We start from the raw sequence: 17,572 nt of genomic DNA on the forward strand, positions 1-17,572 counted from the left end.
CAGAGTGGCAGAATAACAAAAATTATAGTTAATATATTAATGGATCTTATATTTTGGAACTTAGACAAAATGAGGTGTGAAAAAGGTCCTTCAAATAATTTTACAAGTATAAAAAAATTTAGATAATACATGTACACATATATTAAAAAAGTTAAATGTAGGGCTTAAATATTAAAATGTTGAACAGAAATAATATACATTCTCTCCAATTTATTCCTTTCATATTTGATATAAAACAGCACATTGAATAAAGAAAATTTACAGTGTTTATAAAAGTCTCGCATTATAAAAAGAAATATTAACATGAACATGTATGAACACAAATGTCATAAATTGCCATACTAAATGACATGATGTGCCAAAACTCAACCTTTTTCAAAAATGAAAACAATTAGAAAAACTACTTTTAATCAGTTCAATTGAAAATATCTACAGAAAACATTTTTATGATGATAACTACAAAAGAAACAGGTTTGCAACCCATGTATTTTGCACCAGCAATTTTCTTGACAGCTTTCGAATTGATGATACCCTTGAAGCTTCTGCTGTGGAAATTGACATATCACATTTTTCTGCGTACTGGAAGAAAAAAATAATTCCTTTTTAGTTTAAATATAAAAAATGCCAAATTTCTTTTTTATCTTTTTAGATACTTATATATTAAAAAAGAAAGGAAAGTCAAAATTATAATTTCACTCTCTACATTTTGTATTAATGTCTTTAATCTTATTTACCCTAGCTTCACTCAAGATACATAACAATGATATTAAACTGAATAATTTTGAAGGTGGATTAGTTTATTTTAACCCTCTGAGTTTTATGACCGGCTTTATCCGGTCATCAGAAGTTTTGCTACTTGGCATAGATTAGCTTATAATTTAAGATATTTTGCTTTCTTACTTTCTTTAATAATGCGAATATCATCTTAATGAACATAAGTTTATAAAAATACAGACTAAAATAAGTAATTATACAAACTCAGTTAATAAAGTCAATTATACAAAATAACGATCTTCATGACGGATCTAAAATCCTGCTTAAGGTTAATAATAAAAATTTCTTTCTGTAGGATGAAGACTTGTACTATCTTCTAAAACTTTCCACAATTACCGAGAATTTGTACTTTTTTATTATCAAGACTGGCTTCGGAAATGTATGTATGTGCGTCTGTGTGTGTGTGTATGCATACATATGTACATATATATATAATACATACCTACATTTCTGAATCTGGTTCCGATAACAATAAAGTATCAAAATTTTTCTGCTGTGGACATAAATGGCTTTGGGTCTGTATGCACATAATGACTGGCCAACTGACTTCCAAAAAAAGTCATTTAAAAAAGAATTTCACATATGAAAATATCTCGGCATTATCCTTGATAATCTGACATGGAAGCCCTATATAAAACATGTTATTTCCAAGTTTTCGAGCCAACAAAAGCTATATTCACGTTTCCCAAATTGCTCAAAACAATGATACAGTTAATGATCACAAATTACTCATTTATAAAACCATGTAATGTCCCATATTAAGTTGTGTTTACCTTGTCTGGGAATATAGTAACTTTAATTTACTAAAATTTAAACAGTGAAAAATGCTACTATCAGACATGCTACCAAATGCCTTTTATTTATTTGCCTTTGGAATACAATAATTCAGAAGGAATTTAGCACTCTAACCATCACGGAATTCATCATAAAAATTACCCAAACATTCCATAAATCATTCCATCAGAAAAGTTAACAGCCTGAACATACCAGACCTCAACATATTCAATGCTCAAAAGAAAAAGGTCAAAAACAATTTTTCAGAATCTGCACAAAAAGAATTCAGGTACAAGGTAACCTGAATGGCAAAATATCTCAGTGCATGTGAAAGACAAGTAGCATTTTGAGTAGTCAGTATTTTAGAGAGTCATCAACAAATGCTGCCGCTCTAAAATGTTACCTTTCTTCAATTTTTTGTACCTAAGAGTGGCACTTAATTTAACGGATTAATTTTCTTCTCTTAATTATTTTAGTATTTTTTAACTAATTCATCTCATTTAATTATTGTTTGCTCATAAAATTAATCTCCTCCCATTATTTGCCCGTGATCCTTCTTAATCAATAAGCTTGCACTGAAACTAAAGACTCCAGTTTCATTTACTAGTTCCTCACCAGCAGCTTTAAAGATATCATCAAAGAAGCATGCTACTGCTCTAACCTCTTCAGATTGCAGCAATCATCAATATGATGAGATGAAGCCTCAGCAATATCTTTTGTGACCTGACCAGTGTTCTTGAAGCTCCCCATTACCACTAGATCTGTTTGCCTACACAAATGCTACCATCTTAGAACAATTGTAGCATTTGCTTTAACTGCCAATGCATATAAATTTGATATTCTTTCAATAACTAGATATCTTATCAAAGTTCAAAAGTGTCTGCAGTGTAGACAGGAGCCCTTTGTGCCTAGCCAGATTTACCGAAGGGAATGCATATGAATAAATATAAATGAAGCTGCTTACATTAACCCGGTGGAAGGCGCGCGCTAAACAGAGCACATTTTGGTCGCGCGGGGTACCTGTATAACCCCACCGATAAATTTAAGCTTAATTCAATATACACATATAAACTTAAGTGCAAATAAATTGAAAAGGTATAAAATACAGTTTTTTAGTATATTCTAAAGCATGAATATTAATTTGAAAATATATTTACGTTAATTTCTACTACTAATGTTTATAGGAAAAAACTTACTCAATTACAAAATAAAAATCAGTTACATACCTTTATTGAATTTTAAACACATTTGTCACAAACATAATTAGAGTGATCCTTGCAAGTAAAATTTTGGCATTTCATACAAGAAATTGTTGTTTTTTTGTCCTTAGCTCGAGGACATATTGTACATCGTCCTTTACCAAGCTTCATTCTCTTTGGCAAGTTCTCTTCAGAAACGGCATTCCTTTCTGTTGAGAAATTCTGATTCATTTTCTCTCGTAATTCTCTGGGTAACATTTGCATATTTGATCTCCTCTTTATTTGTGGGTTTACGAGAGATAATGCCAATGTTTTCAAAAACATTCGTCTACTTTTATACTGCAAGGGAGGATTTTTAGTAGACATAAGTGACACTCGCGCGTTTATACCAGCCACGTTCAAAACACAGTAAAAAATCACCATAGGCCACCTGTTTGTTTTCCTAGCTGTTGAATAAAGCGTAGACATTTCATCAACAGTATCTACTCCTCCTTTCGTTCCATTGTAGAAATGGATTATTTCTGGCTTACTTTGTTCAGAGTTTTCATCTATCGTGTCATCATGATGCATTGTAGACAGAAGAACTACACATTTCGATTTCTTTGGAACATATGATACTAATGTCATGTCTTTTTGGAATCCAAACATGGAAGAATATACTTCTCTTTTCTTTGTTTCTAAAAATTCAGCAGGAATTACAGCTTTATTTTTCTTCAAAGTTCCCACTACAGTGAGTTTCTTTGATAGGAGCTCTTTTGCTAGCGGGTAACTTGTATACCAATTATCCATGGTTATATTCCTCCCAGATCCAAATAATGGAGCACAAAGTCGTTTTACGATCTCAGATGGCGAATAATCAACTTTGAAAGGACCATCCGATTGTTTCCCCGCATAAATTTCCATATTATATGTATAATATGTCCTGGCATCGACTACGGCAAATAATTTAATTCCATATTTTGCCGGCTTTTTCGGCATATACTGGCGAAAAGCACATCGGCCACGAAATTTCTCCAACTTTTCATCTATTGTAACATATTCACTAACTGAATATATTTCTTGACATTTTTTATTGAAATCGCTGAAGAAATCTCTCACAGCTGCCAGCTTATCCAACTGTCTTCGAGCTTCGCGATCGTTTACATTGTCTAATCTCAAGCACCTTAGAAGAAAAGTGAATCGTTTGTAAGACATTGTCTTTCGGAATAATTCAATTCCGGTGCCATCAGCGTCCCACAAGTCTTTTGCATTAGCATGAGAAGATTTATGCAATCCGCATAAATATAAAAGACCAAACAGTGCTCTCATCTCCACTTCATCTGTATGCCTAGCATCTCGACTCCGTTGAAAATTTTCGGATATTTTATCAATAAAAATATTGGTGCAGTCCACAATATTTTTTATAATATTGAAATCCATAAAAAGTTCCCAACTTTCAATTGGTTCCATAATACTTATTGCAACTGATTTCAGACCTGGTAAGTGGGTTATAATATTACAGGAACTGGTTCTTACCTTCTGATTCGGTTTACTTTTCTTCCAAACTGTTTTATTTTTTCCTATATAACTGTCACTTTTTTCATTAGATTCAAGCGTTTTATTTTCAGCTTCAAACTCACTGTCGCTGTCATGACTGCTATAAATTTCTTGATCTACTTCATTTTCACTAGCAGTATCCATTTCTTCATCGGAAGTTTCCACAGTATCCAATAACATTCTCAAGTGTTCCATTTCTTTTTCATAATCTGTCATTTTTCGTTTGAGAGCCATTTTCGAACGACTACAGTATAGCACACATGCACAATCTATGCAAGCAAGAAGCTAAAGTGAGAAATTTCAGAACAAATCTGGTCACGGGGGTTCCCAGGTTACCCCAGTTGCATGTAGCGTTCCAAGAAATGATTGCTCCTCCCCAACAAAAGAAAAACACCTGCTGCTGGCAGGTGCTATTGAAAGAAAACCGTTTAAAAGTTAGCTACTGAAGGGCTGATTCATAGCGGATAAATAGAAATTCCAGAATGAAAGGTTTTATGAGGCTGGGGTGACTCAGTCACCCCGCGCGAGTGCTACCGGGTTAAACCAGCAGAGTTTAGAACACTTCATCTAACCAAATTTGGAAATTTTGTGCATATCAATGAAAGAGAAAAATGGTGTTCCATAACATGCTAAAGAAATAATTCCCTCACTTCTTGGAAAAGGGCAACAATCTTCAAATAAATTCTGCCCTGGTGTTTTAGTTATATAGACAAAAATCATACAACTAGCTGATAAATGACAAGATGTCACAGATAATGATAGTCCATATGCATTTGAGCACTGAAATGGTTTACATGAATGTAAAATTTCTACTGGAGAGTGTAATACAAAATATTGAAAACAAGGTTTAGGACCCAGAAACACATACTCTATATAATTGTTCACTATAATTACTTTTTTAAATTTTTTAATAAGCTCTTCACTAAGGCACTACTAGACTAACTTTTTAGACTGCAATTAATTATGTTATGCTAATTTTTATAACTTTACACACATTTTAATATTTTTTGCCAGTTTTAAAATTGTAATCCTTCTAATACTTTTAGCCTTATGGTGTGTATTTAATTATGGCAAAGCACACTAGGGCTATCTGCCTAAGAGGAGGGATGCCTTTCGTGGAGGACTTTCTAAGGGAAACTGGCTCGTATACACGTTACACATGGGGAAAACCACGAAAACACCCATGCAGCCAGCCCGTTCGCGGGATTCGAACCTCGGACCGAACTACCAGTGTTCAGCGACTTTACCGCTCGGCCGCTATTTTTTTTTTTTTAGCCTTATGAGCTCTGAAGAAAAATTACAAGGGAAGAGGTCAATCAAATGCTAAAATCCCATGAACTTTGAAAAAGAGCTGAGATTCAAAATTTTTTCATTATTTGAGTCCTAACCTAAGAAATGTTAACTGCATTCTCTAATTCCTTTAATTTTCTAGACATACCTCAGGATCCACCTTTAATGCTTAAATTCATTAATCAAATTTCACTTGCATTTTCTTCTAAAATATGAGTTTAAAAAACTATATTTTTATGTTCATTTTTCATTAAATACTGATTTAAAACTTTGATTTAATTAAAAATATTCAGCATTTATTCCACAGTTTTCCCCCCTCCCTATTCTTCCCCCTTTCTTCTCATTCTTATGCAAAAGGTTTAAGAGATTTGATTCAAATGATTTAAGAACCTTTTAGGATTTAGATTCAAGAAAATTTAAGGTTTGGCATGCCTTTAAATATTACCTGTCCCATCTTTCATAAATCACGTGAATAAAATCTGTTATATCTTGGTCGATCATGCAAATTATTTTCTTGCATTTAGAAAAAAATTATCTGTTTCAGCATTGCAATGGCAAGAAGATGGAAAAATTTTATGCATATCCTCATTTTTTTTAATTTTTCTATTCATAAGTTTTTTTTTTAATTTTGTTAATATAAATTATGAAAAAAATTTATTGATAGACGTGACGTGTATACATTCGATTTACTATTTTATCTGCAACATACTATCAGTTTTAAACTTGGAACTTTCATTTAAAAAACAAAATAAAACTGAATACGAAAAAATTGCTACTTTTCTGTTAACGAGGCACTAATCATCAAATGTAAAAGCTACAGAAACAAATGTGGTAGCCTGATTATATCATGTCGCGGATAACTGCATAATGACATCATTGGAAAGAAAGTGGGAAGAAAAATCAATCAAGGAATTTTCCCTGCTAGATTTTCTGTTGCTTCAGTGAAGACAAATTCACAGCTGCCAGAACAGAACTGCAAGCTGCATGCAAATGCAATATTATTGTTCTTCATATGAGATGCCATGTGCAAAATGCGAAATAAATATCAGCATCGCATTGACCACTGCGGTCATCATGAAAATTTCTATTTCATTAAATTTGTCATGGTAATTATATAAAAAGATGCATATGATTTCAGCACTGTTAAATGATATCAACAGTTTTATGCCTGCTGAGTAATCTGAGATTATTCTTGTAAAACATAGTTTTCATTTATCTTTATTTACTTATTTACTTCTTGTATATTTTAATTTATTTTTTCCCTCATGGAGCTTTAGGTATCATCAGAGTTGCCATCTTCAAGGTTAGATTTTGAGCCATTTACATTGGTCACCAATTCAAGAAAAATTTAACAAACACTATTTACAGTTAAACATGCAATTTCTCATTTCATAATGCTTCCAAGAGTGGCAAAAATTCTTAGAAACTTTTAATCATTAACTTACCAATTTTTACTACTATTTGGAACTGGACTGGGTTTTTTGAGCTACATATTCTACAATATCTTTGGGCCTCAATAATTTTTCTGCATCTGCATCAGGTATTTCAAAGTTGAAATCATCTTCAACATTCATAATTAGTTCAACATGATCAAGACTGTCTAACCCTAAATCATTCATGAAGTGAGACTCTAGAGTTAACTGAAAATGGAAAATAATATTAATTACCAAGAGGGAGAAATATACACATCCACAAGGAACCAATGAATAGCACAATAAATACTTGTATTTAATTTTACAAATACATATCATAGCTGACAACATCAAAATATAAAAAGGCAAGGTCATTTAGCATCACATTACATAGTAAACTAACTAACATTATTTTCTGGAATGTTTGTAATGCAAGCCCTAGTTAAGATCGCAAATCAAACTTACTGTCAATCGTCCAGCTAGAGTACAACTCAAATAAAGTATACAGACAGTAGACAGATAAGTCTATGTCTGTTTAGAGTCCTCATAATTCAATATGTAATATATTATAATAGACATAATAAATAATTTTTATAAAATAAAATAATTAATTTAATAATAAATAATTTAATAAATAATTTTTATAGCTTTTTGTCACTCTTAACAGTTTTTTTTTAAACAACTTTCTGTTTCTTCAGTATTTAATCAACACTTGGTTTAATAATAGAATTACAGGGCATAACATTTTGATCCCTAAGACATGTGTAAGAAGGAAAAAAAAAAGTGAAGAATTTCAAGGGCTTTCTACAGACAGAAGATAGATGCCCAAATGGTATGAAAAGAGTGATCAGAGTACAATAATCTGCAAGAAGTCAAGATTTGGTGAAAAAGTGATTAGATAAAGTCACTGATAGCTAGCTGTGTATGAATGTATTATAAGGTGGCAGAGAAGGAAGCTGGAATAGAGAAGAAAAGTGCACATTCAAAAGAGTTCTACTGCTAGATATGTCCAATAGTTCTACACGAATTACAGGCACAAGAAATTCAGGCCAAAATTCAAAGTTTGGAGCTTCATGACAATGTTCTAGAAGAGAACTACTGTACTTGAATAAGTGTAAATTACTGTACTTGTAATGTACACTGCACACAAAAAAGGGGAGGACAGTTCTATAGCTCCCGTTCTACTGGGCCAATTGACAAAATTCTACTTGAGTTTTCCCCCGTCTTTAAAGCGCAACTTATTAGATTTACATATAGCATTGTTCTAATACAGGTACTTTGACACAAAATCTGACTTTTTCTGAAATGACATGCCAAAATGACATGTAGAGTTTTAGGTACTAATGTATCATATGACACTGCGAAGGTCATCATCAAAAGGTAAAAAAACAAGGACTATGACATTCAAGAAGCAGAGTGCTTTGGCCGGCTTACTGATGTTGATGAGGCCCGCCTGCAAGAACTTGTGGAAGAAGATCAGTATGCAACCACTAAAGAGCTTACTAATGATGTTAGTGCCATGTCCATTAGTTGCACTATGCATCATACAAACTTCATGTACAAGTTCAATCGTTGGCTCCCGTACAAGCTAATTCTAGTAGATAAGGACAAACGTGTTCCAGGCTGCACTAATCCCCTCGAATATCAACGCAATGACAAAATTCTAGACCTAATTATAACTTGTATGAAAAAGAGTATTGAGAAAAAGGTGAAACCTCCACATGAGGTGTACAACGAAATGCTCTTCATGTTGACACTGATATCAAGGAAAAAGTCAAACTGAGTTCTGGCACAAAAAGGTAATGTTCCACCAAGATAATGCAAGATTACATGTGTCTGCATTCACTGGCTGAATACTGTATCTGTATGGACTCGAATGGGATCTTTTGTGACACCCACCATATAGCCACGACATCGCTTTTTTGGAATTCTACCTTTTTGCACACCTGCCGGTACATCTACTGGCGCTATCTTCCATTTGCCACAGGATGTCCGAAATGAGATCGATTTGTTTTTGGACTTGTGGTCACCAAGTTTCTGGTTGAAGGCATTGAAAAACTACCAAAACATTCCCAGAAAATCATAGATTTGGGTTGTGATTACAACGTGCATTAAAGATACTGCTTTTAGGTCCCCCCCTAACTTTATTAAGAATGCTGCTTGGCAGAAAACTTGGCTAATCTTTGGAATATGGTAACAGGTAGTTTGGCGACATTTTGGTAAGGCAATAAAAGTTACTAGCTAGGACTTTAGCAGTGTACATGGATAAAGTCAAGAGTGTGCGCAATGCCATTTTTGTGCAATTCTGGGATTTTTTTTAAGTGAAAATAGGTTGACGTGTACATGGATACTGTGTATGTGGAATTCTTAAAAATTTGCGGCAAGCAATTTGCGATTCTGCACTTTCTCCCAATTTCACACCTAATCTTTGTCATGATTAAGCACTTATGTTCCATAAAAGTTCTAGCATAAGCGTAATTCAGCTAGCAGATTGTTGGAAAAAAATGTTGAGTAAAAAAAAAAAGCCTTTACTTCGTGAAAACAAAATGGCGTCCAAACAAAAACTAGCAGGTTACTGTAGCAGGGTTGGTCGCCAAATTTTCGCCAAAAAATCGCCAAGTTACCATAATCCAAAGATTAACCGAAAACTTTCATTACAACCAGATATATAAATAGACATAATTTTGTGACATCAAAAATTAGACTCAAATACTCCTTTTATTACAATCAAAACCATAAATACATTTTATATTTAAAAAAACCATGTGTCCTTTTTATCAGCATGGGGTTTAATCAGTGTGGACTTTTATCATTGTAGGCTATTAACAGTGTGGGTTTTTATACACATATGCACTTTCTTCCATGTGGGTATTTGCCACGTGAACATTATAACAAAAATTATTTAAGAATTTACTTCAAAATCCTTAAATAATTTTTTGAAGGCTGAGGGAAAACAACTGCCTTGAAAATTGGAGTCAAACATTACAGTACAAAGTTCATAAACCGGACTCATCGGAACTTCGGCGATTCCAGATTAGGGGTTTTTCCGGATTATAGATCATCAATTTAAATCTGGTAAGATGACATGCAGAAATTATACAATTAAAAATATGAAATAAAGAGCAATTATGATCTAAAGGGTATCAAAATTTCCAAAACAAGAAGCTTAATATTTATTTGTTTACTTTATTAAACATTTCTTTCAATGCAAGTTGTTTAAGTTGCTTCATTTTTTGTGCTAATACTTACTCTTTAATTCTATAAACAGACATAATTTCTTGTTCAGTTACGAAGTTCCACTGTTCAAGTCCTGCAATTGCTGTGTTGAGAATACCGACTAACTTGTCATTCGAAATTTTTTCGTTTTCAATAACCTCTCTGTCACTTTCTTCACTATCGGAAGTGGTATTTTTTGGATCTTGAACCTTACTACAGATTTCGCTGTCCGTTAATTGATTGATGATTGGGGCATTGTTGTCGCAATGAAAAACTTTCATTATATCATCTTCATTTATTACCGCTTCTCCACATTTCTTTAATCCGCAAAATCCAATAACTGGAAAGTTTCAGCTTTAGTTTGCAAAGTCCGAAAACCTTCAAATTCGCGGCTATCATCATCATCGTCTGCACCATGAAATATGGAAGCTGTCCATAAATTACGGCAAACATTTTTTAACGTATCTGGAGACACATCCTCTCAATGCACATGTGTAAAGCATACAAAAAAAAAAGTTTGTGTCTTTGAGGCCAGATTATAGATCATTCCGGATAATGGACATCCGGATTGCGGACTTTGTATTGCAGTATTAAAAATATTATTTATCTTAGAAATGAAGGCTTAATATATTGCGTTATGGGAGAGCAACTAAACATTACTTACTGTTAGAAGTGTAGTGAAAAAATTTCAAGAAACAGATTCAGTAGAAATGAAGGTTAGAACTGGGTGGCCTCAAATATCTTCCACAAAGGAAAAATTCAACAGCAGAGAAATCAAGAAAAACCTCAAAATAGATACACCCCAGTAAAACTGAAAAGTGATGAAATATGTCAAAAAAATTTAGTGCATTGACATTAAATATGTTTTATATGAACATTAAATTTTACAAAGTGATTATTATAAAAGAACAGGGAGAGAGACACTTTTGTTTCAGGAACAAGAGAAAAAGACTGACCTTTTCAAAAGCTAATGTTAATCAACCAGCAGAATTTTGGCATATTCTCATAGTTCATAGTCATATTCTCAGACAAAACAGAATTCAACACTTTTTAGAGTGCTAGAATATATGTACGCAGTAAGGCAAATACTGAGTTTTAAACGCAAAATGTAACACCTACTCTGAAACAGAGAAAAAGGAGCATCTTAGTTTGGGGCTGTATGGCAGCAAATGGAGTTGGTGACCTCTACTTAATTGATATTAAAACGACAGAACTAAGTGCATTGACATACTGCCACTGTAACTTAAAGGCAAGTGCTCAAAACTTTGGTTTGTGGACATCATTTGTGTTTCAACAGAAGATACTTCCTTATTATGACAACTCCCAAGATTGAACTGCTGATAAGACAAGATATCTCACCATGTGTTCTTATATTAGCATCATGTTTCATTTTTGCTAAAGATTTTTGAATTTGCATTGGTTTTTTAAAAATACTCCTTGCCTTTTTGTGAGCATGCAGTTAAAAATCTTCAATTTACCAAATAAAGAGGTAGATAGATTTATGTATTCTTGGGCAGAAAAGCTGACGTCCTTCAAATGTTGTGACAAGCAGCTTAATATTTTAACAATCACATGAAGGAAATGTTCCAGCACTCTTCTATTATTAGGGCCAGATTCAGAAATGTATGTATGTATACATGTATGTACGGATGATTGTGTTCCTTCATGCATGTATAACATTCCTGCATACATTTGTAATTGTGAATGTACATAAATGTGAGCATGTACACACACACATTGTTTCTGAATCCAATCCCAGCAGCAGAAGAGTATCGATATTCCCTACATCTGATACAAAGAATCAATGGGCTAATTGTCAGCCCCATTAAAATAGAAATTTACAATAGTTTGTTCATTTGACAAAAGAACAGTGGATTTTTGGAGAAATATGCTGGAAAGATGGGAGCACTTTGTCATTCAAATCTAGAATACAAATGCTAGTACATTAATGAAGAAAATTATTCAGCATGTGCAAGATGGATGAACGATCTATTGCGACTGCCGTAAGAAATATAAAACATAGCAACTTAAAGAAGATGGTTACAGTCACTTAAGTGATTACTAAAAATATTTTTAGCATATAACATCTAGGTATTGTTGTTACTATTATATACTGTGTATTTTTATTTTTACATTTGCACTTTATATGTTTGGTGAAATCATAGCTGTGTAAGGCTAGGGGCCACTATAATAAGGAAGTAACCAGAAAGATACTGACCCCAAGCATACAGTGTATGAAACAATGGTTACTTTAAAATAAGCCTCGTCAGTCAAAAACTCCACTTCAGACACCAGACTTAAAACCAACTGAAAATTTATGGCATCAATTGGACCTAATCGCCTGGAAACAAAAAATATTTATCTAAAGAGGAGCCTAAGCAAATACTCCTGCAAGAACGCCAAAAAATATATAATGATACAACTATGATTTTATCAATGAAGAACATACTGCAAGCAGTCTTAAATGCAAAAGGTATGAATACAAAGTATTAAATATCTCCTTTTTGTCCCACATGTTGGGACGATTTTGCCATTAATTATTAAACATTTATGTTTTGTTTCCCTTTTATTTCTCAATGGCATATTAAAATAACAGTTTCATTACATTTGAGTTTTTGTTGTCTTTCTATTCCATTACACACTGCTTGAATTAGTGCTCATTTCCTTAGATAAGTAATATACAGTCAAAAGTCGTTAATTCGGACACCCATAATCCGGAACGATCTATAATCCGGACCTCAAAGCTACAAACTTTCTGCAGATGCGTCGCTGTGACGCATGCGCATAGGCATTTATGCGTGCGCGTAAGACCTTTACGGCTGCGAATATACGTGTGCACATGCGCATAATATGTTTACAAATGTATATTTATTGTATAACGGACGGTATAAGCTAAGCTAAAATTATCTAATTCAGTTAATGTTACAGATTGCGTTGTTCCTTAATCTTTGGGTTGGATCTGGCTTATTATTTTTTGCAGACCTTTAGAGCAATTTTATAAAAGTAAGCTTGAACTTTCGATTATGTCAAATAGAATTTCCGATATATATTTACTAATATGTAAAGGATCTACAAGGCGAAAGTATGTTTCGAAGTCCATTAAACAGAAAGTGGAATTGCTGCAAAAAATGGATAAAGTCATATCCTTTGATTATCTAATCATTTCGAAATATGTTTATCAATTTCACACTGCTCTGCGGGGGGAGGGAAACGACGTGGCGTGCAATGAATTGGAAGTTGATCTGTCAGCACTATCCTTATCTTCAGGGCAGATGTTTTTATTTTATTTGGCTTATAATTCCTTACTAAATGTAGTATTTCATCTCGATGTACTCCATGTTTGATATGATTTAAATCAAGTTCCTCGTCATTATAACTCGCTTCTGATGGTGACACGGAGGTTATTGAAAACGAAAAAATTTCGTTTGACAAATTAGTCGGTATTCTTGACACAGCTATTATAGGACTTGAACAGCGGAACTTTGTAACTAAACAAGAAATTATGTCTGTTTAATAGAATTAAAGAGAAAGTATTATCGCATGAAACGAAGCAACTTAAACAACTTACATTGAAAGAAATGTTTAATAAAGTAAACAAATAAATATTAAGCTTTTTCTTTTTGTAAATTTTGATACCCTTTAGATCATAATTGTTCTTTATTTCATAAATTATGGTTTCATATTTTTAATTTTATAATTTCTGCATGCCATCCTACCAGATTTAAACTGATGATCTATAATCCGGAAAAATCGATAATCCGGAATCGCCGAAGTCCCGATGAGTCTGGATTAACGACTTTTGACTGTATTTAAATATAAGCAACCGCCAATACTTTTCTCATCCATTGTATACATACAGCACTGAATATCTTTAAATACTCAAAATTAACAACTTTCATCACTTACATCATGCATAAGAATTACGATGATGTAATTACTTATGCACGTAATGCATGTGTATATATTCACTAGCATTCATTCAATTGCCCATGCTACTCACTAAAAGTAAAAATAGTCCTGCTTTATTACACACTTTCAAAATTTAGGGCAATTGTTTTCGCACAGCTCAAATATAGGACCCCATTGCCGATTTTTTGGTTTGGCGCACTTTTCGGATGGTTGTGTTTATCATAATTCAGCAAATTCTAGAATACTCTATCTCAGCAATCCTGTTGCATTCCCAAGTATTTTAAACTGAAAAATGTTATTTTCTTCATAGAGGCAGCAGAAGAAGTTTCTTCTCCATGAACTGGTTTGTTTAATTTCTTTTATTCCAATTTTCTTATATTTTCTGATTATGATGCCATCCGTCTTAAGCATTGTTGACAAGATTCGGAGAGTGTTACTGGGAAATTTAAAGTTTTAATTTTTGAATAGTAGGATGACTTTAGAAAAACCTGGTGTAGCGAATAGGCTGTTCCTTTTTCATTTATGTCAAGATCAGCAGTTATTCTTAGATTTTCAAAGGAAGCAGGTTAAATAAAGGATTTCAGACCATTAGGCTGAAGATTAAATAAAAAAACATTTTATTTTATTCTTTCCTCTCAGTTGGTGTTACTTTATTAAGAAATTTAAGGCAAAACAATAAGTCAATTGATATAGTCTTTATAGGTCCTACAGTTAGCAATTTGAATATAATGGATGCATATACATGTGTAGCAAGAAGTCAAGAAGTAAACTATCATATAAACTTCTACAGTGTCTGTGCAAGTCCATAGAAATTTGGAGAATTAAACAATCATATTATACCTGCATTTGTGAAACAAGTTCATTATAGTAGTTACAAGTAAGTTTTCTTTTTGTAACATTAGTTTTGATTTCCCTTGTATTTGAAATAAGCTCAAAATTCAACAGCCATGGCTGAGACGAAAAGAAGACATTTGAAATATGTGGCTTACAAAATATTTATGTACCGTGGCATGAAATACTATATTTATTAGCAATAAGTCATATATGCTCAGAATTATTGGGATAGTTTCGAGAATTTTCCATGATGCACAGATGTAAAAATTACATAAAAATTCCTTCCTTTATTTTTAATTTAAACATGTATTCTGAACTTCTATATTAAAATTTATAGCTTAAAACTTCTATTCTCAATATTACTCTTCTCAATATGTCTGCATGTACTTATGCATTTTCAATTTTACTGTTTAAAGATACATTCCGAATTTGTATTTTAAATGTTTCTGCTTAAACCATGCACTCTAACTTGTGTTTTTAATTGTATTTGACACATCACTGCTTAAATTATGCCTCCACGTATGTATTTTGAATTTTATTGTTTACTGTTTAAACATATATTCTAAATTTCCATGTTACATTTTTCTGCTTAAAACATGCATTCTAACTTGTATTTTCAATTTTAACTGCTTTCCCAATTGTAAACTTGCATTTTCACTTCTACTGGTTAAACTATCCCTCTATGTACTTATGCATTTTCAATTTTACTGTTTGAATATATATCCTAAATTTATATTTTAAATTTGGCTGCTTAACATGTACATTCTAACTTCTATTTTCAATTTTAACTGCTTTTCCATGGCTTGGCGACATATTTTGGTCACCTAGCCTAAAAATTGCAAACGAGGTTCTATAGGTAAGCTGGTATTTCTCCCAAACACACAATCATCATCGATTTGATTAAGGAAACAAAAAACTTAAACACCAAAAATTGAAGAAAACAATTATTTCTCATTCTTTCACCTGGCTCTGGTACAAACCAGCTGAAAGGCGTAGAAAAAAAAACAAGTTCATCTAATGTTTACACAAGCTTGATTGTAGCATTAAGGAGAAAAAAGCAAGCCCCCCCCCCCCATTTTGGGCATGTATTGTTCTTTGGATTGTTTTGTGTTTTTTGTCATCTTTTAAATACTGAAAAACTTAAAAAGCTCTGTTAATGTTTTCCACTTGAAATATCATTTAAGCAATTAAAGTCTTCAAACACAGTTTTAATCAGAGTGCAATTCAGTCTTTTATAATACACAGATCTTACCTTGTCCGAAGGAATTTTATCAAATGACTTGCAAATATGCATAACTTTTTCAGTTATCTCTTCTTTGGTAAGTTTTGCATCAACACAAAAATTTCTGGATATAGATAAATCATAGCTTAGGATAGCCTAAAAAAATAAAAATTTCAATACACTTTGCAATTACAACAAAATGCATACCTGTCTTTTACATACACTACATAAACGTCAACATATTTTTAAATATTCACAGCTTTCAATAAAAATAAAATACCAAAATAAATAAATCTGTCAACATATTCATAACGTTAAAAAAGTACGTAATGCAAGTTATTTCAGACAGTTCTACATTTTGAAATTTGTTATCTTCTTGATAATAAGAAACTTGAATCTTATAATAGAAAAGACTATATAATGCAACACTTCAGTTTTAAAACACTAGTTGCTTCAGATATTGATAAAAGTAAAACCAGTAATACAATGTGTTGAAAAGAACTCATAATTTCAAAAAATAAAAATAATTCATTAAAAAAAAACTCTTGAAATTAACCCCTATTTTATTTTCAGCATATTCAGTTTACAGTTACTCACTGTCTGTTAGAATTTAGCAATGACAAAATTTTAGAAAAACGGATTTATTTTTACACAGATAAAACTCTAATTGCAATTTAAGATTTCATGATTTTGATTCATCATTTTCTAATTGTAATTTTAAGATTTTTAAGCTATAATGATTGATGAATCTCCCATAATGCTAATAAAGTTGATGAAATTTTACCCGATTCAAGTTCTAAAAGTTATTAGAACACTAAAATGATACGCGATGATACTTTCTGAGTGTAGTTTAAATGCATAAATTTCAGTACTTCACCACACAGCAAACAACCATAACCGACATATTTGACACTAGTATGAATATGGAACATGTTCTATTCGTAACTATCATCGAAACCAAAATTTAAATTCTTCTAATTCGTACATTTTCCAACCATAAAAAATCAGAGAAAATTCGCCGAATAACCCAGTTTAACCTTTACCTTATTTTTAACACATGTATGACCAGGTTCCTTGTTAGAATTTAATATTAGAAATGAATTGAAGCATGGGACTAAATAAGTTCTTGAAGGATTTTTGGGAAAATATGAAATTTTCTTATATGTAGAACTAAATAATGTACTAGCCGCACACCGAACGCGACAAATTGCAGACGCCATTATTGTAGCAATAAAATATGTTGCCAGATTGTTGAAGGTCAAAAAGAACTTAAGTAGTTAAAACAAATGCAAGCCATTCTAAGGAGTATAAATTTATCAACACATCATATCCATACATGTAAGTATATTTCTGTAAATTAACTAGTTCAAAACAGATGTAAATCAGTATGAAAATTATTCTTTTTT

General features: G+C 32.3%; 1 protein-coding gene across 1 annotated transcript; it reads right to left on the reverse strand.

The window, feature by feature from the left end:
* Nucleotides 1-391: 391 nt before the first annotated feature.
* On the reverse strand, nucleotides 392-17,402 carry LOC118182234 (acyl carrier protein, mitochondrial-like). Its single transcript, XM_035351560.2, has 4 exons — nucleotides 17,210-17,402; nucleotides 16,197-16,322; nucleotides 7,019-7,213; nucleotides 392-579 (listed from the first exon to the last, which is right to left on the reverse strand). The coding sequence occupies exons 1-3, from the start codon at nucleotides 17,384-17,386 to the stop codon at nucleotides 7,031-7,033; spliced, it is 486 nt and encodes a 161-aa protein (XP_035207451.1). The 5' UTR covers nucleotides 17,387-17,402; the 3' UTR covers nucleotides 392-579; nucleotides 7,019-7,030.
* Nucleotides 17,403-17,572: the final 170 nt, after the last annotated feature.

Source organism: Stegodyphus dumicola, chromosome 2, assembly GCF_044657685.1.
Source record: "Stegodyphus dumicola isolate Sdum_Otavi_A_Nest chromosome 2, ASM4465768v1".
NCBI lineage: Eukaryota > Metazoa > Arthropoda > Arachnida > Araneae > Eresidae > Stegodyphus > Stegodyphus dumicola.

Coding starts and splice junctions, on each gene's coding strand:
- LOC118182234 (XM_035351560.2), bottom strand. CDS start 17,386: ATGGCGTCTGCAATTTGTCGCGTTCGGTGTGCGGCTAGTACATTATTT. Junction 16,323..17,209: donor ATACATGTGTTAAAAATAAG/GTAAAGGTTAAA, acceptor TTATTTTTTTAG/GCTATCCTAAGCTATGATTT. Junction 7,214..16,196: donor ATAAAATTCCTTCGGACAAG/GTAAGATCTGTG, acceptor TTCCATTTTCAG/TTAACTCTAGAGTCTCACTT.